This window comes from Ambystoma mexicanum, chromosome 1q, assembly GCF_040938575.1.
Source record: "Ambystoma mexicanum isolate Mex_15411 chromosome 1q, UKY_AmexF1_1, whole genome shotgun sequence".
Classification (NCBI taxonomy): Eukaryota; Metazoa; Chordata; class Amphibia; order Caudata; family Ambystomatidae; genus Ambystoma; species Ambystoma mexicanum.
The window spans coordinates 941,717,820-941,742,726 of record NC_090922.1 but is presented as its reverse complement, the minus strand read 5'-3'; the positions used below and the strand labels follow the sequence as shown (position 1 = coordinate 941,742,726).

Genomic DNA, 24,907 nt, shown 5'->3' with positions numbered 1-24,907 from the left:
GGTGTGGTATGAATGGTTATATGCTCTTTCAGTGTGCAAACTTCAAATGCAACTTTCCCAGATAGGGTACTGGGCGAACTTCTAAGTTCTATTTTCCACAGAGAGGCTATTAGGCGAACCTTTAAGTACAATTTTCCATGCAGAGGCTATTGGGAGCATTTCTAAACTCAATTCATCAGCGATGCTACTGGGCACACTTCTAAGTGTAACTCTTGCAGAGGTTAATGGGTACACTTCTAAATGCAATTTTCGCACAGCGTCTACTGGGGACATTTCTAAATTCAATTTTCCAGAGAGGTTATTGGCAATTACGTATTTAAATTCCAGAAGTTAGGGGCCAGATTTTTGAAAGAGTGCACAAACACGCAGAGTCTATTGCCCCAAGCCCTTTCGATTCAAACACACATTTGGAAGACAGATCTTAACATAGTGCAAAGATATTTGAGGTTAGCTTTTATATACTGCTATGTGCATTTTATCGGTTTCTCATTGATTTATTCGTAATTCCTGAATTTGATCTACTTTAGTCGTTTATTGCTAGGTCGGAGAGGTGGTGCTAGTTTGGAAGCCGGTTGGTTTTAGGGGAAGAGCCAGGTTTTCAGTAGTTTGCGGAAGGACGTTAGGTCTTCAGTTAGGCGGATGTGGGGAGGGAGCGAGTTCCACAGGGTTGGAGCTTGGGCTGAGAATGATGTTCCGCCTATCCTGATTGAGTTTGTCTTAGGAATTGTTAGGAGGCCGGCTGAGCTTGATCTTAGGGTGTGAGAGGGAAGATATGGTATTAGTTTTTCTTGAAGATATAGAGGTCCAGTTTTATGTAGTGCTCTATGGGTGAGGCATAAGGTTTTGAAAGCCACCCTACGGGCTACTGGAAGCCAGTGCAGTGTCTTGAGGGCTGGGGATACGTGGTCTCTTGGACCTAGCGCAAGTAGCATTTTGGCCGCTGCGTTTTGCGCTCTTTGGAGTTTATTCAGCTGGTAAGCATGGATTCCGAGGTATAGGGGGTTTCCGTAGTCCAGTCTGGATATAACGATTGATTGGACGGCAGAGACTCTGTTTGGAAATGAGAGGTATGGAAAGATGCGCCTGAGGGTTTTAAGGTGGTAGTGGCAGGACTTTGAGACATTGTTGACTTGGCGCGAGAGTGTTAGGCCGGAGTCTAGGGTACATCCAAGATTTTTCACTGTGTTAGAGGGTGTCGGTGCGTTGCCCATGGCGGGTGGCCAGGGAAGCGGGTGCGGAAGAAGATCGGAGTTGCCGCACACCATGATTTCTGTTTTGGCTGGGTTTAGCAGGAGGTGGTTTTGGGTCATCCAGAAGTCAATGTTAAGAAGGCAGGTTGCTAGGTCGGGTCGGGAGTTGGGTTTCGAGTTCAGGAATTTTAAGATTAGTTGGGTGTCGTCAGCGTAGTTGTAACATATGATGTTGTGTGAGCGAATGATTGGCGGGAGGGTGATCAGGTAGAGATTGAAAAGCAGGGCAGATAGACATGCTCCTTGGGGGACTCCGGTGTCGACAGGTCGAGCTTGGGAGGTAAAGCCGGGGAGTGTAGTTATTTGGTGCCTGTCTTTGAGGAAAGAGGCTATCCATTTAAGAGCGGTTCCACGGATTCCTAGGGAGTGGAGGCGGTCTAGGAGGATTGAGTGATTGATCGTGTGAAAGGCAGCGGATAGGTCAAGGAGGATTAGTGCTGCGCATCCTGCGGCGTCTGCTGTCATTTTGAGGTCGTCCCAGATCGACGCTAGGGTGGTTTCGGTTCCGTGACGTGATCTGAAACCTGATTGAGCAGGGTCTAGGAGGTTATTGGCTTCGACAAAGGCATTTAGTTGGGAGTAGACGGTTCGGTCAATGAGTTTGGCAAGGAACCTGGTGTTTGAGATTGGGCGGTAGTTTTTGACCTCGAGAGGGTCGAGCGAAGATTTTTTTATTAGAGGTTTGACGTATACTATTTTGTATCCCTCAGGAAATATACCGGAGGAAAGGGAGTTGTTTATGATAGATCTTGCGTGCTCCCCTGCGCAGGTGGAGGCAAAAATTCCTTTAAGAGTTTTCGCCGGGCAGGGGTCTAGGGGTGATCCAGATGGTTTGCCGGCAGATAGAAGTTTGAGAAATTGCTCTGGTGATAATGGACTAAAGGATTCGAGCGTTGGTTGCGTTGAGGTTGCAGGTGAGGGTCTGGCCGGTGCAGGCGGCGGAGTGTCAATTGGTTGTAGGAGGGACAGTTTGGTGTTTAGAGTTTTAGTCCTTTCAATAGCCGTGGTGTAAAAATGGAGGGAGAGTGAATCACACAGTGATTGTGACGGGGTCGGGATGGTTGTGTTACAGGCTGGATTGGTGAATTCGGAGATGATTTTGTGGAGTTCTTTGCTTGGGTTTTTGGAGTTTAGGATTCGGGTGTTGTAGTGGGCTTTTTTTGCTTTCCGGATTTCGGCCTTGTACTGATACAGTTGTCGGGCCAAGGTGGTCTTGCTCTCTTGTGTTTTCTCATTCCGCCAGTTGCGTTCAAGGTATTTGTAATGTCGTTTAGTGGTTTTTAACTCAGGAGTGAACCATCTGGGAAAAGGGCCAAGGCGGGTTGATGGTTTGCATAGGGGAGTGAGTCGTGTCAGAGATGCATTGAGCCATGAGTCAAAGGCTTCCGGCGTTAGATGGTTGCGGGGATGGTAGGTAGGTGGTCGAGACAGGAGGAGTGCTTCGGCTAGGTCTGGGGTGATTTTTAGTTTTTTCCAGCACTTGCGTAGGTTCGGAGGCTCAGATGTGCGTATGGGGAGGGGGCTGGGAGAGTGGATGGTGAACGAGAGAATAAAATGATCGGACCAGATGATAGGGGTGGGGGGCTTTAGGTGAATCAGGGTATTGGAGCTAAAGATGGCATCGAGAGTGTGTCCTTTAAAGTGAGTCGGGCCGTTTATGTGGGGTTGGAGGTTAATTGCATCTAGACCGTCAACCAGGGCGTGGGTCATAGGGTTGGTGGGGTTGTCGAGCCATATGTTGAAATCTCCAAGGAGGGTGAGGTTGGGGTGATTGATTTGGAGGGAGGCGATGGAGTCACAAAGGTTGTTTGCGAAATGTCTATCGTAGCCAGGAGGCCTGTTGATTATTAGGAAGCTGTGTGAGAGCGACGGGGAGAGGGATAGTTTAACGAGGAGCGATTCACAGGATGGAATGGAGGTTTGGTTGTCCATGATTGTGGCATGGAAGTGAGATTTGAAGACGAATGCTATCCCCCCTCCTCTGGACGGACGGTTCAGTGGGATGAGACAATATTCAGGTGGAAAGGCTTCATTAGCGATTGGGCCGAAATCATCAGAGAACCAGGTTTCAGTGATGAAAACTAGGTCCGGTTTGACAGAGGTGAGGAGGTCGAAGATGCAGTGTCTGTTTTTAGCTACAGATCGCGCGTTAAAAAGGATGCAGTTTACATCTGCGGGCAGGGTTGGGTTTGGTGTTCGGGTGGGGGGGGGCGGAGAGGCTGAAGGGAGGGGGTTAAGGTTGGTGATGCTAGGGAAAAGTGGGCGAGCAGAGAGGTATTTAGGCTTCGGGCGTGGTTGGGTGGTTGCTTGTGATAGGTTGATCGGGTTCGGGGAGGGGGATTTGAGGAAGGGGAGTGGGTGGTTGGGAGTTTCAGTTGCAGTCGAGGTGAAAACGAGTGAGAGGGGTTTCAGGAAAGGAGAGGCCATGGGGGAAGGAGGAGAGTGTGGGAGAGAGGTGCAGGGTCGAGATAGGGGAGGCGAGGAGAGCTGAGAGGTTGAGGGGGACCAGGAACGTTTCCTCTTTAGTTTCTTTGCTGCAACTGGCGTGTGAGCGAGGGTAGGGGGGTCAGAGGGGGAGAGGGAAGCGGCTTCGGTTCTTGCTAGTGCAAGGCGTGCAGTTTTTAGGGATAGGAAATGGTGCGGTCGGCCGGTGAAAGTGGCAGGGGTATGGGGGCAGGGAGGGGGTTGGGCGATTGGAGGGTCGGGTGTGCTAGATATGATAGTAAGGAGGGCGGGAGTGGGCACAGTGGGCACTGTTGGCAGGTCGGCGGTGGGGTTCAGGGGATGCGTGGTCTTAGGGTGGGTTTCTCGCCATCGTGCACCCCTGGCTTGGTGTTTGGAGAGGGTGGCGGCTAGGATTGCGGCCGGGGGTGGGTTGATAAGGGAAGGGGGAGGCGGGAGTGAAGGGGGATCGGAGAATGGAAGTGGTCCACGGGAGTCGTTTCTGACAGGAGTGGGGGGAGTGACTGCACTCATGATCGGTGTGGGCTTTGGGTTGATTTAGGAGGGTTTCTGATTGTAGTTCAAGGGTTGATGATTACCGCTTTTTAGACTTTGGGTTCACCTGGTCGATGACTTATTTGGTGCTTTCTGGATACAATTGGGAATACTTCAAATGCAACTTTTCTTTGAGAGCTGTTGGGGGCTGCTTCTGGATGTAATTGGGATCACTTCAAATTCAACTTTTTCAGAGAGGCTATTGGGCGCAACTTCAAAGTGCAGTCGAGTACACTTCTAATTTCCACTTATCGTAGAGGCTAATGGGCGCAGTTTATAGATGCAGTTTGGGACACTTCTAATTCTAATTCATTAATTGGGTGCAGCTTCAAATGAAATTGGGAAAAAATGTTTAGGTGCAGGTGCAATTCAACTTTCTTAGAGAGGCTATTGGGCGTAGCTTCTAAATGCAATCGTGTACGCTTATAAATTCAGCAATTCTCAGAGAGGCTATTGGGCGCAACTTCTAAATGCAAGCATTTACACATCAGATTCAACTTTTCTCGGGGAGGCTATTGGGCGCGACTTCAAAAGCAATCATTTACACATCAGATTCAACTTTTCTCAGAGAGGCTATTGGGCGCCGTTTCTGAAAGCGATTGGGAACACTTCTAAATCAACTTCTCTCAGGGAGGCTATTGGGCGCAACTTCAAAGGCAATCATTTACACATCAGATTCAACTTTTCTCAGAGAGGCTATTGGGCGCCGTTTCTGAAAGCGATTGGGAACACTTCTAAATCAACTTCTCTCAGGGAGGCTATTGGGCGCAACTTCAAAGGCAGTCATTTACACATCAGATTCAACTTTTTCAGAGAGGCTATTGGGCGCAGCTTCAAAAATGCAATCATGCACACATCAAATTCAGTTTTTCTCAGAGAGGCTATTGGGGGCAGTTTCTGAATGCAATTGGGAACACTTCTAAATCAACTTCTCTCAGGGAGGCTATTGGGCGCAACTTCAAATGCAATCATGAACTCATCAAATTCAGTTTTTCTCAGAGAGGCTATTGGGGGCAGTTTCTGAATGCAATTGGGAACACTTCTAAATCAACTTCTCGCAGGGAGGCTATTGGGCGCAACTTCAAAATGCAATCATGAACTCATCAAATTCAGTTTTTCTCAGAGAGGCTATTGGGGGCAGTTTCTGAATGCAATTGGGAACACTTCTAATTTAACTTTTCACAGGGAGGCTATTGGGCGCAACTTCAAAGGCAATCATTTACACATCAGATTCAACTTTTTCATAGAGGCTATTGGGCGCAACTTCAAAATGCAATCATGAACTCATCAAATTCAGTTTTTCTCAGAGAGGCTATTGGGGGCAGTTTCTGAATGCAATTGGGAACACTTCTAAATCAACTTCTCTCAGGGAGGCTATTGGGCGCAACTTCAAAATGCAATCATGAACTCATCAAATTCAGTTTTTCTCAGAGAGGCTATTGGGGGCAGTTTCTGAATGCAATTGGGAACACTTCTAATTTAACTTTTCACAGGGAGGCTATTGGGCGCAACTTCAAAGGCAATCATTTACACATCAGATTCAACTTTTTCATAGAGGCTATTGGGCGCAACTTCAAAATGCAATCATGAACTCATCAAATTCAGTTTTTCTCAGAGAGGCTATTGGGGGCAGTTTCTGAATGCAATTGGGAACACTTCTAAATCAACTTCTCTCAGGGAGGCTATTGGGCGCAACTTCAAAATGCAATCATGAACTCATCAAATTCAGTTTTTCTCAGAGAGGCTATTGGGGGCAGTTTCTGAATGCAATTGGGAACACTTCTAATTTAACTTTTCACAGGGAGGCTATTGGGCGCAACTTCAAAGGCAACTTCTCAGAGGGGTTATTGGGCGCAGTTTGAGTGCAATTCTAGATTCGACTTTCACTGTTGGTGCCTTGTTATATAAGTGGTAGGGTAGTATGGTAAGAAGTAATTGCTTCTGTCCCCGTCCTTGCCACACATACTTTTTGTTGGCTTCTTGCTTCTCCTGCGGATACCTGCAGATACGAAGTGGAGCCGTCACTGTAGGAGCCGTCCTTTGCTTCAGGTCCTTAGCTGATGGGCTGCCAGGCAGAGGGCTGCCTTGGGAGGACTGGCAATGAGACGGGAGCTTCTCGTCTGCACCAATCAGGTCAGAGGAGGAAGTAGTCGGGCCTATCACGGGTGGGTGTAGGCGGAACGAGGGACTGGCACCGAAATGATATCGTCTGGGAGGGAGAGGGTTGCGGGGAGGGAGGGCTCACCGGGCTCCGATGGAGGAAAGGAGCCGGTGCAGGCACGCGAGTCACTACACTCGCTCGGCAAGGCTGGATGGACCAATGGGAGGGGGTGGGCGGGCACGGGAGGCGGGAGGTCCGGGGAATCAGGAAGTGGGTGCAGGGAGGGAGGGGAGACAAAGCGGGCTACTACAGGGGTAGGGGGACCAAGGATGCCACCAGGACAGGTGGAGGAGCCTTAACAATCAAATCAGCCGCAACTCACCGGGCTCCGATGGAGGAAAGGAGCCGGTGCAGGCACGCGAGTCACTACACTCGCTCGGCAAGGCTGGATGGACCAATGGGAGGGGGTGGGCGGGCACGGGAGGCGGGAGGTCCGGGGAATCAGGAAGTGGGTGCGGGGAGGGAGGGGAGACAAAGCGGGCTACTACAGGGGTAGGGGGACCAAGGATGCCACCAGGACAGGTGGAGGAGCCTTAACAATCAAATCAGCCGCAACTCACCGGGCTCCGATGGAGGAAAGGAGCCGGTGCAGGCACGCGAGTCACTACACTCGCTCGGGAAGGCTGGATGGACCAATGGGAGGGGGTGGGCGGGCACGGGAGGCGGGAGGTCCGGGGAATCAGGAAGTGGGTGCGGGGAGGGAGGGGAGACAAAGCGGGCTACTACAGGGGTAGGGGGACCAAGGATGCCACCAGGACAGGTGGAGGAGCCTTAACAATCAAATCAGCCGCAACTCACCGGGCTCCGATGGAGGAAAGGAGCCGGTGCAGGCACGCGAGTCACTACACTCGCTCGGCAAGGCTGGATGGACCAATGGGAGGGGGTGGGCGGGCACGGGAGGCGGGAGGTCCGGGGAATCAGGAAGTGGGTGCGGGGAGGGAGGGGAGACAAAGCGGGCTACTACAGGGGTAGGGGGACCAAGGATGCCACCAGGACAGGTGGAGGAGCCTTAACAATCAAATCAGCCGCAACTCACCGGGCTCCGATGGAGGAAAGGAGCCGGTGCAGGCACGCGAGTCACTACACTCGCTCGGCAAGGCTGGATGGACCAATGGGAGGGGGTGGGCGGGCACGGGAGGTGGGAGGTCCGGGGAATCAGGAAGTGGGTGCGGGGAGGGAGGGGAGACAAAGCGGGCTACTACAGGGGTAGGGGGACCAAGGATGCCACCAGGACAGGTGGAGGAGCCTTAACAATCCAATCAGCCGCAACTCACCGGGCTCCGATGGAGGAAAGGAGCCGGTGCAGGCACGCGAGTCACTACACTCGCTCGGCAAGGCTGGATGGACCAATGGGATGGGGTGGGCGGGCACGGGAGGCGGGAGGTCCGGGGAATCAGGAAGTGGGTGCGTCTCATTCCTGGTTCATCACAGGACGTTGATCCTGGACCAGGGGGAGGATGTGACTCATGGAGACTGGTTATCCTGGTGCTAGAGTACAAGGAAAGCCTCCCTGCATTTTCACCAGGCCTACTGGACCCAAAGAAAATGCCCAGGAAGGGAAGCACCACTAATCGGGCATGCCACTATGCCAGAAGAACATTATGACATATGCTGTGGAGATGTGAGAGAGCATATGTGTTCTGGGATGGGTTGACACTGCAGGTCAGCCTGGATAATAGTGGGGAGTTCATTGTGGGGGAGGAGCAATCACTGGATTGTAGCTAGAATGCACAGAGAGTGTGGTGTAGAAGGGAGTACATGCTGACCCATAAGTTGATTTTGTGTGTTTGAAAGACCCTAATTTACCTCTCCATTGAGAACTGGAGATATGATATACGCAAGACCTTTAATATGGAGAAAGCTGTATTTAGTTACAAGGGTGAATTGAGGAAATTCTGAGGAATTTGGACAGCTTTTGAAAACTATACTGTGCAAGATGGCCCTATTGATGTTTATGTAGTAATCTACTGTACCTTTGATATATTTGTGTTTTTTTTCTTTTCTGTATGTAAAATCATGTGACCTGTACTGATCTACTGTTTTGATTAAAACCTTAAAATACAAAAAAGAAGCATATCAAAACATAAATTAGAAATGTATACATCTCAATTTAAGAAACACTGTAAGACTGTGTGTTTGCTGTGTTGTTATTGTGCTCTACAAAGGAAAACTAACATACAATCCAAGAGCAACAAGGAATTGAGAGGATATTTCAGGCCTTCAAAGGCTATGCCTGCATAGCCCCTGGACTCCCAGTGTTACCCTCAAAGGGTGTGTATTTGCCATAATGCAGTGATGGCTTTATGTGTGGCCGAAGGCAACTGCCCACGGGGAAGGGGTCTTAAATCACCATACGTCATTTCACACTGTTCACCACACAGCCATCTGGTGGCCATGATTTTTGATTGCTATATACAAGACCATAACTATTATTTGGTTCTTTGTCATACCAAATGGAAGTGGGCAAGTATTTTATTCAACCTTTGGGAAAATGTTTAGAATTGTAAGAACATTTTGATGTTTTGCAAAACACTTTCTCACTTACTTTATACTGAGATAGTACAGTGTCTGCTTAAAACACACCTCCTACATTTTTGTAACCACAATAAATTGTTGTACTACACCCTTCCATGGGAAACCCCTGGAGAAGTTGTGCTTCCTTCAACTGACCTAACACAATGAGCTCGCTGGTTGTTTACATGACCATCAATCTGGATTCCGAGCATCCAGAGACATGGAAACAGCTATCCTGAACATCTGTGAAGAACTGCTCGCAAACCATGACCTTCTCTCCTGAAGTCCTCATTCTCCTTGACCTATCTTCCGCCTTTGACACGAACAAACATTCTATTCTCACAAATTGGCTCTATGATAACCTCTGTATCTCAGACTTAGCACTGGTTTGGTTGACCTCCTTCCTCACTGATCACCCTTCCCAGGAGCTCCTGGGCTACTTCTTCCCCATCACTCTCTCCACATGTGGTGTTTCCCAGGCCTCCATCCTCTCGTCTTGGCTTTTCAACCTCTACCTTGCCCCTCTTGCACATTTTATCTCTGCCTTCTCACCCCATTTCCAGTATTACGCAGATGACATACAACTCTTCTTCAAGCTCCCCTCTTACTCGTCTTCTTCCTCCTCTATCGTCCCTGACTGCCTGTCTGCTATTCAGTGTTGGTGGGGGTCCAATGATTTCTGTCTTAATGCCAGTAAGACAGAGATTCTTCCTATCAGGACACCTGCTTCCCATTTCCCTCCCGCACTCTGGCCGCCCTCTAAGGGCTCACCTCCCTCTCCTTCGACTGAAGCCAGAAATCTTGGGGTCAACTTCGACTCCTCTCTCCTTTACTCCTCACATCTTGGTCCTTGCAAGAAGGCCCACTTTCAATTGTACCTCCTTAGAGGCATTTTCCCTTTCCTCACCTTTCCCCAGAAGCTCAATGTCTCTACAGCTCTGGTCCTCTCCAAGCTAGATTACTGTAACGGATTCTTCCACGACCTGTCTCTTTATTCACTCTGTCCTCTTCAACTAATCCAGAATAGGGCTGAAACACTTATCCGTGGCTTCAAGCCCGGTGACTATATCTCTCAGCTCTAAAATCTCTCCACTGGCTCCCGGTTGCTACAAGGATTAAATTCAAGACCCTTTGCATAATCTACAAGGCTTTTGGGGGGCCTGGGACCACTCTGCCTGCAGCTCTCTCTTACTAAATACTCTCCTTCCAGTTCCCTTCAATCCTCTCGTTCAGATTCTCTGCTGGTCAAACCCTTCTCCAAGAAGAGATCTGGGGGCATATCCCTCTCCTCAGCTGGCTCCCTCCTATGGAATAGTCTCCCTCTCTCCCTCCTAAACCGGACCGACCACCTCAAGTTCAGTAAACAACTCAAGACCTTCCCTCTCCCCTCCCGTGCTAACTATGCCCTATGTCGCTGAGATTGGGGGACTGGTCCTTGAAGAGTCCAATAGATTCGGCCTTGCCCAATTGCCACCAGCACCCTCTGCCCCAAAGCACTGCCCTCTGGGTCTACACCCACCTGTTCGGTGGTTTGCGTCTGCCCTGCACTTACCTGTTGGGTGGTAAACCAATGTTGCCGCCCATGCACTTAACCTGTTCCCTCCCCAACAGGCACCCTGGCACTTCCCCTCTCCCCCTTTATTTTATTTGCTCTGCACTTGCACGCTCTGAATATCACAAGACCTAGTAGGACCGCTTTTTGTTTCTATTTAATCATTCTCACTTTTCAATGTTCATTTGCTCCCCTGTTCCCCTCCCTATTGCCTTGTGGCATTTGGAAACACTGCCTTGCTGTATAAGCACCATATAAATAGCCAATAAATAAATACATCTTCCAGAAAAGGAAACACATTAATTCCTCTCTCTACATAAGGGCAGGGCTAGTTGGAAGTGATGGTATGACCTGAGTCCACGCTTGCTTACCTAATGAAAATAATACTGCAAAAGTAACTGCCCTGCGCACTTTTAAAAGGTCTACCTTCATAAAATGGAATAACAGTTTCAGTATCAGAAATGTTCATTTCTGACCCTTACGTGAAATAAAAAGGATTGACGCAGACACAGGCTGAAATATTCATACTGCATATATTATTTCTTGGATCAAATATAGCAAATATAGACTTGGATTCCATTGATCACAAGTCCATGAACAAAGATCCAAAAAGCCAATATTTAATTGTAATAGTCTAGGCATGCATTACTTTTAAAAACTGTGTATGTCCAGAAAAGGTTCCGATTGGAAAAAGAGTTATGAGTATTGAACATACTAGACCGCTCCAAAGATTTATACTTTGGTTCATCAATATCATATGAAACTCTTTTCTCCTTTTTGTCATTGTGATCTTCCTTATCAATGTCATCTTCGGTCTCTGAACTGCAGCTGTTACTGCTGCTGGTGCAAGAGCTGTTGCTGCTGTTGTAGTCCCTGGGTTTCTTTGAGGTGGTTGTGCTTTCTGGCATGGAAGATAGCGTCTGAAAGGTAGACAAACAAAATATGGCGTCATTCTTCTATGATAAAGGCACATTAATCGAGCAATCATCACTAGAAAGAAGGAAGTTTTCATAATGATTTCTGGTACGACTACAAAACTGAAAAGTATGCATAACGTTGTTTTATTGTGTGTATTGTACATCATTTGCAGGTGCCGTTCAGCAGACAATTTTAAATACAAAGCTGCAAGTGAAACTATTAAGTGTACCTTAAAGAATTAAGAAATACTGGCTATGGTAGAGGGTTACAAAAACCGCACATCAAAGTTGCAGAGTGCACAATATCCATTCATTATTTAGCAGAAAAGAACAGTAAACATGGAAGAATGTGTTCCTACACAGTTACAGAGCCATCTACTAGAAGAGCAACACAAATGTACAGCCTGCAAACCTATACTTCCAAATCTTGCAAAGAGGCACAGTCCTCTGGAAAAATTATCCAGGCAAGAGGAAACCATACGCACTGTTGGAAGGTGTGTAGTTTGATTTGATTGAATAATCTAGTGTGTTATTTCAGTAGCAAAGCCTAGCAAGCATACGCAACGGCGTGATTATCATGTCAGGCAAGTGCGAAACTGCTACAAATTAAAACAGAGCAAATGTAGCATTCACAAAGGCCCATAATCAGGCACAAGGCGTGCTTGCATGTCATCATGGAAGTAGAGTTGCCCCTGGGTAATGGGGAGACTAGGATATACATGAATGGAGTCTTGTAGGAGTTGCTAGACCTTGTTGTAGTGTAGTCAAAGGCCTTATGTAACCTCTTGGTGGCCATCCTCTTGGTAATGCTTAATCATCAGACAACTTAGCACTTGGTAGTTTTTTAAAACCCAGTTATTGTCTGCTTTTCTTTTACTGAAAATGGCTGCAGAGAATGGACCACCTTTGCTAGTAAGCAACATGATTTAAATTTGTTGTGAGTTTCCATAGAAAGCTTATAGAGAGAACGAAGCAACCGTTTATTAGGGCAAACATTAAGTGTGCGCAATCCAGGTTTGCCACCATTGATGTGGAACAGGACTGAGACTTGGACAGAAGGGCAGAACTCACGTGGGGAAATTAATATTTAATCTTACAGAAAATACAAAATTGAAAGGACACTGTTTTTATACATGTGAAATATATGCAAGAGGTATCTGTGAAGTCACAAGGTCCATGGCGTTTGTGAGGTTTAATAACCACAAGGATTTCTATATTCACGATGGGGCTCTCAAGTTCCTCGACAGCAAGGGAAGATGGATCTCATCTAGATAATTGACTTGTTTTCAGAGGTCAGTTGGGTATACGTTTTGAAAGAAATCTATGAATTTGGATAGGTTTTCAGTGTCTGACTACAGTTCCTTCCCCTCAGTGTTTTGATGCAGCCTGTTGTGGAGAGGCCATGGAGTGTGGTTGTATGTTTGCTCTTACAATAGGGTCAGTTGAATCAACACTACATTATTTCTAAAACATAAGTAGCTTATGTTATTTATGAGTACATTCCAACATGTCTGCCAAGGACACAAAATACCAGTGCTTTTTTGCCTGCTATAACAAACAAGCTAATAATGGAGTTAGCTATTACGTGGGAAAGAGTATTATTGGTTTACATGCTGGCTTTCACAAATGAGCTGACAAGCCTAGTTTAAAAAGAAATTATTAAATCTATGTGGATTCTGCAAATAAAAACGGTTTAGATAAGCATTATTTAACAATAATACAAGCGCGTAATTAACTTGGGTGTCCTGTTGGCTGTCAATTTTTGTAGAGAAATCATTAATGAAATTCCAGCTTGAAACCAGAATAAGGGGTTGTTTAGAAAGATTCTGGAAATCACGTATTAAACATAACCATGATCTCTTAAAAGAAGTTCTTTGTGGGGAAGCATAGAAAGGTTCAGAATACTTACGTTTTCTTTGTAAAGTGTGCAAAATGTGTGCCAGGAAGGGATTAACATCATTTTTGAATCTTCTCTTTTTCAATCCATACAGAATTTTAATATTAACCTGCAAATAATATACTTTGTAAAATAGATAAGGATTAATATGGAGTAATGAAATCAAATAGTTACTGACCGAAGGTATGTGTTCAGAATTATTGTGACTGAGGTATACGTGCTGCATGAGAAATTACTAGGAAATTATTTCTCATTAGAAGATATATTTGGAAAACTATTATGTTCTCTGTTAGAAGATGAGTTTTGATAAATTATGGGCCTTTATTTATGATCCGAACATACAAAAGGGAGTGTTGTAAATATTTTCTATTGAAAGCTTTTTCAAAATCCCTTAAAAATCATGTTTTTTGCACCTGCTTTTGGGACCCTAAGTAAGTACTTAAGCCAAAAGGATGCATTACTTGCCAGTAATGTTCTTTCTATGGATTCTTTTTCCTGCAGATTCTTAATTTTGACAGATTATCCCCTCAGTGTCAGCTGCTTGGAATATTTAAACCGGGGGCATAGTGCGGCTCAACCTCATCTCTTGATTTCCTCGTGTCTCGACCGCACCCTCCTTGACATCGGCCATCACACTATGCCCCCTTACCTCAGTTCTGCACCTTTTTTCCCTGAGCTGAGCATTCAAGAGAAATATCCTGTGCACTGAAACGAAGAGCACTGAAAACATCTCTTCTCATCATTTCTTTGTGAGAAACGAAAAGCCAATTAAGAAACGTGCCCCTAACTAGACCACAAAGGCATATATATTCTTTACACATTTTCTATTGAGCACTGCAACTCTTCTCCTCTCAACCATACTCAATGAGAGAAAAGAAAGCAGAGATACTAACGTATCCATCGCCAGCTTCCATACAAAGGTAGGTAAGGAGGGAGGGCAATAAGGAATCTGTGGGAGAAGAATCCATAGAAAGAACATTACCAGTAAGTAATTTCTCCTTCAACGGATTGATTTCTCCCATAGATTTCTCACCTTGATAGACTCCCAAAGCAGTGCCCTTAGTAGGAGATGGTAATGGAAGCTACACCAAGAAACTCTGCAGCGCTGCCTACCAAAGCAGGCATCTCTGACCCGAGCCAGGTCTAAACTGTAATGTTTGGAAAAAGTATGCAGCAAAGCCAGGTTGCGGCCTGACAAATATCTCTCAATGGTACTCCACTATGATTGGATGATGAGGCTGCTACGTAACTGGTAGAGTGGGCCCTTTATCCTGGTGGCACTTCCTTATCTGTCTCTGGTAGCACAACACAATCTAGCAACTGTTTGCTTTGTAATCGCCTGCCCGCATCTGGATTGGGAAAAGACAATAAAGAGCTGATCATCTCACCTAACGGCATTAGTTTTTGCCAAGTAAAAACTCAGCGCCCTCTTGGGATCGAGCCTGTAAACCCGCTCCTCCTCCTTGGATGGCTGAGGGGGCGGAAAGAAAACTGTGCGCCCCATAGGTTGTGTACTATGAAACACTGAAGCCACCTTCGGTAAGAAATTGGGTTAGACCCTCAGAGACACCTTCTCTTTAAAAGCTCACTGACATGTCTAACAGGAATAGAGTGCAAAGGCTCAAAAGGAATCACCATCAAAAAGGACAGGACCAGGTTCAAATCCCAAAATGGTTCAAAAAACAGTACAGGAGGAAACATATTTACAAGACCTTTCAAGAACTGGGCTACCACCAGTATAGATAAAAAAATGACCCTGCTGTGTTGTCCTCTTATAAAGACAGTGCAACCGGATAGCCCTTATGCATGCCCACCTAATGGCCCAATTTAGCCAAGTACAGTAATGACTGTGGATGTTGGGCATGCTAAGCAGTCTGTCCCCCTCTTCCGTGCACCATATCTCAAACTTTCACCATCTGCATGCATAGAGCCGCATAGTGGAAGGTCTGTGTGCAGCAAGCAACACCTCCAAAACCTTGTCATTTAGGTCCCAGTCCTTATACCTTATCCTCTCAAGAGCCACTCATGTAGGTTTAGAGGGCCTGGTTTTGGGTGAAGCACCCTGCCCTCTGACTGGAACAAGAGGTCTGACCTCCGAAGAAGTCAGAGCGGCGTGGGCAAACAGCCAACTCCAGAAGGTATGGGTACCAGGTCCTCCACACACAATCTACCTCCACACACAAGCCAGAGCGATCAAGATCAGGCTGACCTAAAACCTCCTCAACCTCCTGAGAACCACAGGATGACTGGTATTAGTGGAAATACATAGTGGATGTCGAAGACGCACTCCACCAAGAACGCATCCCCCAATTTCCGCCTCTGGGAAAATTCCCTCTAGAAGAGCTGTCTGCATTTCGCATTGTCTCTTGTCGCAAACAGGTCCAGCGTCGTGGTTCCCCACCGGTAGTAGATCTCTAACATGATCTCTGGGAAACTCTCCCACTTGTGAGAGACCACACTCTGCCTGCTAAGAGCATCTGCCAGCCCGTTTTCCACCCTGGCCAGATGTGTTGTAGAGACAGAGATATTGTACTCCAGCAACTACAACCCTAACCACATGGCATCCCTGCACAGTGGCAATGACCGCACATACCCTTGCTTGGTGAGGTATTTCATGGTCACTGTGTTGGCCGTCAATATTAGGACATGCTTTCCCTGGAGGCAAGGTGCAAAAGCCATCACGGCTAGTCGGAATGCTCGGACAGAGAGTCTCCCTTTGGGACTGTTCCACCAAACAGAGGTCTTCAGCAACTGACTCAAGACATCTGGAGGACATTCGACATCTCACCCGAGAATTGTGACCACTGACTCCTGAGAAGCCACTGCAGGGATCGCATTCAGAGCCTGTATCTGGCACTAGAAAAATGCAGGAGGCCATAAGGAAATCAGATGCTGGAAGACAGATGGAGTTCTGGAACAGGTGCATCATCTGTGCAATGCTGGTGACTCTCCTCTGAGGAGAAAGGCCTTTCCGTCCGAGTTTCCATGACTGCTTCGATAAACTGCAGCCTCTGCGTTGGTGTAAGGTGAGACTTCTGCAAATTCAGGGAGAAGCCCTGGCTGTACAGTAGTGAGTAAATATCCTTGAGATGTCTCGGAACCTGCTCTGGAGAGCAGTTGTCTAAGTACTTTGATGAATCCTGTGCAGTTGTCACTAATCCCCAGCCAAAAGCGTCTTCCCATGTGGCCAGAGTGAAGACAGTCACTATCTGATCCTGACCCTGGGGCTGGTATTCTGAGGGTGGATCTCATGTTAGGAGATGGCTGTTGGGAAGAGGTGATGGCTTTGACAGGAGAGACACAGTATTCTTCCCTTTATTGTGGAGAAGAAGCCCTAATCCCAGAGTTTCTAATGGCATGTTGTCATTCTTCAAAATCCTTTAATTGTGAGGTCTTAAAACCAACCTCTGTTAAATATCTTAAGCAGAACTTTATTCATCATTCACATATGGATAACTCCACTGAAACATACAAACATCTGATGTTTATGATGATTGTTATTTTGATAAAGGTGTTCAACCAAACAACTTAAAACACTATTGTGATCCTTTGGACTCCAATTCCCAGAAATTGTTGAGTACTGGGATGAAGAAGAGGAGCAAAGAGTCAATTAGGACCAATAGTACTGCCAAGAAGAATGTGCGGTCTAGTTGCTATCCAATCAATAGACTGAGTAGGACATTTAAATCTGTGAATCATCTGCGGGTAAAAGGAGAAGCTGGAGCATGCTGCCGAGTATGTTCAGCGGGAAGCGGAGTAGCAGAGAGAGGCAGAAGGCCGGGGCGAAGCCCAGCAAAGGGAGAGCAGTGTTCCCGGACTGCCTCTAGCCATTCTGATGTACTCGAGTGGCAGGAGACTCAGAAGGGGCTAACGGGCTCCCGAGAAATGCTGTGAAAGCACTGGCAGCCGCAGAGAGGTTGTCAGCGGTGCTGTCGAACTGAAAGGCAGAAGACTTACAGGAAAGGAATCGTGAGGCCAGCAAAGAAGCTGAGAGAGGGGTTGACAGGCCATGGAAGCCATTCCCGAAGCAATACCGTATCGCAGCAATGTGCCACGAGTCAGGGATGCCAGGAGACATCGTGGGTTGGCTCAGTGAGAGTCATAACCCGGGGCGTTCCGACAGGCACAGGGACCATTAAGGGAAGGTTTTGAATACCGACCAAATATACATTACAGATAGAGAACAAGAGGACAGATATGGTGCAATTCTCCTGATAAGAGATGTCAGTTGGGGGAAACCTGTAATCAGCATTGGCTTAAGCCCAAAGACATTACAGATATAGAAACTAGGAGGCAAGAGTTGATATGATCTGTGGGTTTTAATGATAGCCAGAATGATATAACTGAAAGGCTGGGTTAGGCCTCTGATTTGAAGTACATAGTTCTAATTGGAAAAGACAAACTGACATATACACACAAAACCCAAACCGTAACACAACAAAAGGGGCTGGTGAGGCAAAATGTGTGTCTTGCTCGAAGATGACACAAGGAACAGTGTATTAAGGAAAGTGCGTGTCTTTTTGCAGTTGAAACACAGTATGCTGAGAAGTAAAATCAGATTGCAAGTCGAAAAAAGGAAATGCACATTGTGAGTGACCAAAATTAACCTTAGTAATGCTTTACTTTCAATTTGCCACATTAATGAAAATGCTGCAGTAAAGAAGCAATTAACATTTTAGTAAAAATGGCATTGAGCCATAAAAGAAAGATTACATTTGTTCCCCACAAAGGAAGTACTGCTGGCATGGAAATATGGAGCACATGGTCTTGGGCTGTCAAGGACTGAATGACATTAGGGCAAGACGCCTGGGGATATTCTTGGAGGAAGTCTCAACATTGAGGGGGTCTTTGGCCTGGCTATTCTGTTCTCCTTGCTACACGGACTGCAAGCAGTGACTCAACTGTAGTCTGTCATTCATTTCCAGCATTTCTGCAGACCACCTTCTAAAGCTCCAGTAGAAGCAGGGCGCAGCAGAGTGAGCCGAGGGTTTTGGTGTTTGGGTGTGCATCGCAGTGACTACTACCATTGGACCTGACTGCACCCCTGCACCTGATTGCGACAGTCACCCTCTATAAGTTTCTGTGACAAGAGAGCCTTGCATAGCTTAGGTTGTGTGATACGAATTGATTTGGAGGCTTATTCACTTTACGTCCCACTGCGACAACGGGCACCATTAAGGTTTTAAAGCATATTTTCATAAGGGCGGCAGATTATACTCAAATCATGGAGCTACGGCAGAGGCGCTGCTGAGGCCTGGAGACCCTTCGTAGGATCTCTTTCTTGCATATCTGCCATGAAATATTACATTTACACTGCAAGCCCAGAGTGAAAAGAGGATCATCTTTCAACTCTGGGACTGTGGGGACAAGTGGAGGGGGTGGTTGTAGTTTTCGTGTCATCTCACCTCCTCTCATCCCCTACTGCGTTTTCGAGCTGATTTATCTCTAAGGTAAGAGATTAAGTTTTCTATAGCTTGTATATATGCAAAGTAATGACTCGAAATGCCACACTATGCTGTGCTGTGGTACAAAACAAACGTTATCTCAAACACAAAGGTGGCAAACAGGGCTCCAGCCCTGTTAAACTCCTTAACTCACCCACACAGGCAGCAATCACAGCGTTCTTTGAAACCAAGCTTCCGCCCGACCCGAGCTACCCCTCAGATTATATAAGTGAAGAAGCAGAAGTATCCTTGTCAGAGGCTATAGACAATAACAACTAAAGGCTAAAGTTGGTTGTTAATTTGAAAAGGGCATCACTGGGGGCTGAGCAACTGTTGAGAACAGAAAAAAAACATGGATGATGTGAACGACATTAACTTATCAAATACACCGAACATGGCGGCTTTTGCTTCCTGTTCCAACAACTCGCTCTCAGCTGAATCTAGCGCGGTGGACGAAGATGCACAATTACATGAAAACACCACGGAACACAAAGCAGAGTATCATAGAAATGTTAGTACGCTAATAGATAGGATACAAGCTCAATCACAGAAACTGTCATCACTCATGGATGAACAACTCGCCGGCAAGACTCTAATGCTGCAAATGTTAGCTCTATTCGCTGTACTAGCAAAAATAGTATCAGAGTCATTTGAGGTGCGGACTTGAATAAGGATGCTACCAGTCAAACCAGTTGCGACGAAAATAACTTGCCAGCTAGATCAGAACAAAAGGAAAGCAAAGCACTGGTTTGCACCAAAAGAAATTTGAAATCAACCACTATGGGTTGGGATTTTGAGGAGATCTTTATCCCGCCCAACAAAGTTGAAAAACACTCTAAAAAATAGAAGACATGCCCCAACAACACAGCCATTTATTGATTTGACTAAATCTGCATCTAAAATTGCAGAGAGAAAGCAAAATGATTCACAAGTAACAAGGACTGATCACAGTTCAAAATGTTTTTTAGCCCAAAAGCGTGCTCCTGACAGACATATCCGGCAAGCCTTTTTGAATGGCCCTTTGATGATCGGGGGCAAGAAAACCCCTGTGTTTCAGCAAACAGAGTGGCCTCTGCTTAAAAAGGTGACCCAAAGTAATCAACCTGTAATTAATTCGAACATCTTCTGGTCCTGTTACAGATGGGTTTCAATCTGACCAGCTAACACCAATGGGTATTACGCCAGTTGTTCCTCAGATGGAACAATCCGATTATCCATCCTAATGCCCTAAAAGACATGGGCACTATGACTATCCTGGAGGAAAACTGTCCAACTACCAACAGCCCTTTTCTGAATAGGAGCACTGTTCTGTCTATCTTTAAACAGATACCACACTTCGAAGTGATACAGTCCACAGACATTGTGAAAATAGAACTTCCTTCGTGGAGCAGTTCAACAAACTGGGCGTTAGTGGAGTTTGCTTCCCCATTAATGGTGGCCCTGTTGAAAACCCACGCAGAATGACATCTCGACTTAGGATACACTTTAATCGCCTGCAGGAAAATTAAAAGGACCACCAACCAGACAAGTTCATGTTCCACAGTCACCTAAATGGGTCCTCTTGGAGAACTCTGAGTGGGAGGCTCTTCGAGCACTACAAATACAGAGTACTAAAGCAAAAGAGACCAAGAGCCAAACTGACTACTGGCTTTGGGAATGCTCCCAAAGAGGGGCCAACTGACCAAAGGATAGCTCAACTGGGCTCAGTGGGCTTTCTTGGAACACTAGGGGTTTCCGCTCTTTTTTGGTACACACACAAGGGCAAAAACTGCTAGACGAGGTAGATGTTTTCATGTTGCAGGAGACATACTGCAAAAAACATCTTGCCATTGATGGGTTTTATATACTGTGCGAAAAGGCCCTTTCCTCCAAGAAAGGGCGTGCTAGAGGAGGTCTGGCCATAGGTGCCAAGACTCACCTGGAATTGACACCCTTCTCCACTTTGGAAAAATCACCTTACCGGATAAAAGTATGGACACTTTGATCATTAATGCTCCGGGTGGGCGACAAACAAGACCTTTTCAGAACATAGTGTCCCTTGCAATTTCACAGTGGACTGCACGATCCCTAGTGAATCTAATAAAAAGGAACGGCACTTAGAGGTTCCCCTTGCAACTCTGGGCACTGATTCTTGGCTTAAGTTTGTGGACTTTTTCGACCTGAGATTCCTTGACTCCCCTGTGTCTAAAGATAACAAGGGCAATTATACCTGTCCTATATTGAGTATATCATCTGCACCCCTACTTTGTACACAAGCTTTAGTCACATTACTTTTCCCTGTAACAAGCTAAGTGTCAATGGTGTACTTGGATGGCATTCATATCCTATAATGTATCTGCTGACAGATAAGAGACTCACTACACCCACTTGTGATTTTCAAGGTAACTGCCTTAGATGGTCTGCTGAGAATTGTAAGGAGCGTAAGAAAGTCAGAGCAAACTGTGAATTAGATCCACAGGCCAAAAATATTGCACTGAAAAGTTTGTTAACTAAGTACAGGAATTGGCATAAGACTCACAAATTGTCAATAAGAAATTTAAACTGCCAAACATTGTTCTACTAGTTGAAAACTCATAACGTGACAAAATTCTGGCACTACTATAATGACCTTCGCAAATCCTTCTCTCCCCAGGAGTTGAATCCTATCTCGCAGGAGATCTGGATATCTTACATTCAGGCCCTATATTATGTACCATCAATTTTAATGCCATACCATGACTCTGAGGATTATAATGAATGTTGGGTGGACAGTCCTTGCTTCGAGAACAACATTAAAGTCAATGGGCCTCATTACGCGGTAGGCAGTAACCATGGCACTATTAGCGCCATGGTTGCCGCCGGTATTTTACCGTGTCTGCCTTGGTGGATGGCGGAATTACTGCCCTACTCCAAGGTGAGCGGGGGTGGTAATTCCCCATTCACCAAGACACTTCCCCATTCCCATTTTCGCCCCCATATGGGAATGGGGAAGGCGCTAATTACGGTACCGCAAATTGCGGTACCGTAATTAGCACCAAGGTCCCTTAGCGGGCCCGTTCCTTAACGGTTGATAAAACCAGCCGTTAAGGTCGGCTCCCGCAAAGGGACCTCGCAGTAAGGCGGTAAGGGTTTACTGGTAACGGTGCCCTTACCGCCTACCGTGTAATGAGGCCCAATATCTCTGAGGTAAACCTAGTCAGATTGATTATGAAATCATAGTCATCAGGGGCCCCTAGTCCAGATGGCATCCCCAACATCGTATTTAAAGAAAATCCTACGGTGTGGGCAAGGGTCCTGAATGTATTCTTCCAGCACATAATTCAAACTGGCGATATTCCTGTTAGCTGGCTAAAATCTACACTAGTGCCTGTATTTAAAAGGGGAGTTAGACTGGAGCCATCAAACTAGCGCCTATTGGCAATGATGGACTCCCGTCAAAAACTCTTCGCTAATTTACTTCTCAAATAACGATCTCATTGGCTAGAGGAAAAAAACATCTTAGGCACTTTCCAAACAGGTTTTAGAAAATCATATAACACCTTAACAAATATTGCCACTCTGCAATGTTTGATTTCCTCGCAAGCAAAAGGGCGAGGTGTGGGTTTGCATTGTTATGTGGACTTTTCCAAGGCTTTTGACCTGATAGCAAGATCTAAATTGTGGGGAAAATTGAAGAAGTGGGGCATAGATCCACAACTGCTCTATTTTATTCAATCTCTGTATATAAATACCTCAGTGACTGTGTGTCCCAGCTCAGATTGGCACCAATCAAAAACACATGTGTGAATCAAGGTTTAAAGCAGGGCTACGTGCTGGGCCAAATTCTGTACAATGCTTAAATTTCCCTCCCAAGATAGATGGAATTAGGATCACTCGCATGTCCTATGCAGACGACATAATTTTTGACCAGACCTAAAGAGGTCTGCAGCGGTCATTAACAGCACTAGTAGATTTTGTGTATGAAAAAGTATGGAAAAGATGGTTGGTTATAAAGAACTTTATAGAGAACAAAGGTGGGCGGAACATCGCTGGATTTCTTTAGATCTATAACGTTAGTTTGGTTCCAGCAATATTATACACACTCGAGGCATTACCCTCGGACCAGATTAAATGGCTGGGAAAACTGGAAGCAAAGCTGCTAAAATCAATAATGAATCTGCTGGAAGCAGTCCTGGTAGAAACCTTGAGGCTTCAACCTTCAACGGAAGAAATGAAATGAGAAGACAAAGAAGCGAAGAAAAAAATGATCAGAGAACAAAAGGACATTGTAACAAACTTTCAAAGTGACCCAAAAGCGGCCAATGGTCAAACAAAAGTAGAGAAAAATCAGAGTGTGGACACTAATCGCTTCATCTGAAACCTGAAAGGGGCGAATGTGGATGACCAACGAAGAAATTAAAAAAAGGGTGCCAACCCTGAGATGGGGAAAAAACAAACAACATGCCCAAAAAAGGACTCGATGTCGGGTAACCCGACGTCTGAATCAGAAGTAATAAAGAACACAGTAGGGATCCAAACAGAGCCTTATAAACCACCTTTATAGATAGCCCTAATCTTCTTAAAGGCTAAGCAAAGGGAAGAAATGAAGGGGTAATTGGAAGTCCACACAATAGAATGCCAAAAAGATCAGAATTTACAGTGCGATCCGAATCCACCACTTGGAGTGGGGCAGAGACCTAGTATGGCTACTGGTTGACAATTCTTAGAGAAAGAGGGATCTAATGGAGAAGAGCAAAGAAATTGAAAAAATTATATGGGCATCACTCTACTGTCTAGAACCAAGGAATATATACCGATACAAATAGGAAATAAAGACAAGGAGGAAATCCAAAGCCTAAAATTGTTCTTGTCAAGAGTGACCAAGCATAGTAATTCAAAAACCCAGTTGAATCGTACGACAATACATTCGGAAATTAAATGTATTTCTAATCTAAAATTCTTTACCTCATTTGATACAGGCCGTGTGAGTTTACCACATATTCCTAACACAGACATTGTTGAGGTGGTTTTGAAATCAAGACTGGGACTGGAAACAATCTTAGGGGCCAAAGTGCAATGGGCAAAGAGGGGTTTCAAGGGAACTGTCAAATATAGTGACATTAAACCCCCGAGACCTGCAAATCAAGAGACAAGACATAATCTACAAAGTACAGCGAAGATTTTGGCTACACCCTCTAACGTTTCGGAGATGGTACTGGAAATTGTCTTGCAAGTATTTCACGAGCTAGGTATTCCGGAGCAGAACTCTATTTAGTGATTTGATCAGGACATTATCCTGGAATACGCGGGGTCATAACTCCTTTAGCAATGATGCCACGAAGAGTTATATTTTTGAAACTCTGACCGGATATTATTCCAGGAAACATGGTTAAAAACATCTTTTGCTTTAGATGGCTTTTCTACATATCATCAATTGGCAGTGGGATCAGGCTTTGGCCGTCCGTCTGGCGGTCTATGCGTTGCATGCAAAAATTAGGCATTTTCTGGTTCTATACAGCTTTCGGGGGATATTGCAGGTATCTTTATTGTTAGAGCAGAAAGGTGGGGAAAATTTTCATGCAGAACTGGATTATAATAAACATATATTGGAATCCTGCATTAACTCCCCTCTTAGAATTCCTCCAGAACGAGTCAGGAGGACCAGATCGGGGAATCTATCTCGAGCAATCAGCATAGAAAGAGGAGTTTGACAGGGGTGTTTGGTGGCGCCATTTCTTTTCAACCTTTATCTGTTCGACCTGTTCCAAAGTCTGCAAGAGATTGCACTGGTGAGTCCAAAAATTGGTGCAATGAGGATAAATTGGCTGGCATATGCCTATAATATTGTGGTCCTTGATCACACACAAATTGGCTTACAACGCCTATTGAATGCCTTATCGGAATTTGCAAAACAAAATGACCTGAAAATAAATCCCGATAAATCTAAAATAGTGATTTTTAAACATCCTCAGAAAGTCACAAAAGCATTCACTTGGCATATGGATAACCAATCTGTTACCATTGTAAACGAGGAAACTTATTTCTGTTCCCATATTAGAGCCTTCCCCACCAAAACCCATTTACTGTCAATATTAACCCATTTACTGTAAATATTAGATCTAAAGATTCTAAATATGGGATCTCAAATTAAGAAAATCCGTATAAAATATTGTACATTTTCTATCTTCCCCCTTATAAAATTTTACATTGGAAAAAT

General features: G+C 45.6%; 1 protein-coding gene across 4 annotated transcripts in view; it reads right to left on the bottom strand.

Moving 5' to 3' along the window:
• The window catches only part of TTLL7 (tubulin tyrosine ligase like 7), a 2,250,822-nt gene that overhangs the window by 440,950 nt on the left and 1,784,965 nt on the right, over positions 1 to 24,907 (bottom strand). For all 4 annotated transcript variants that reach the window (XM_069641609.1, XM_069641612.1, XM_069641610.1 and 1 more), the window contains one exon: positions 11,190 to 11,394. In XM_069641609.1, the coding sequence (XP_069497710.1) occupies positions 11,190 to 11,394 (205 nt within the window). The remainder of the gene's footprint in view (positions 1 to 11,189; positions 11,395 to 24,907) is intronic.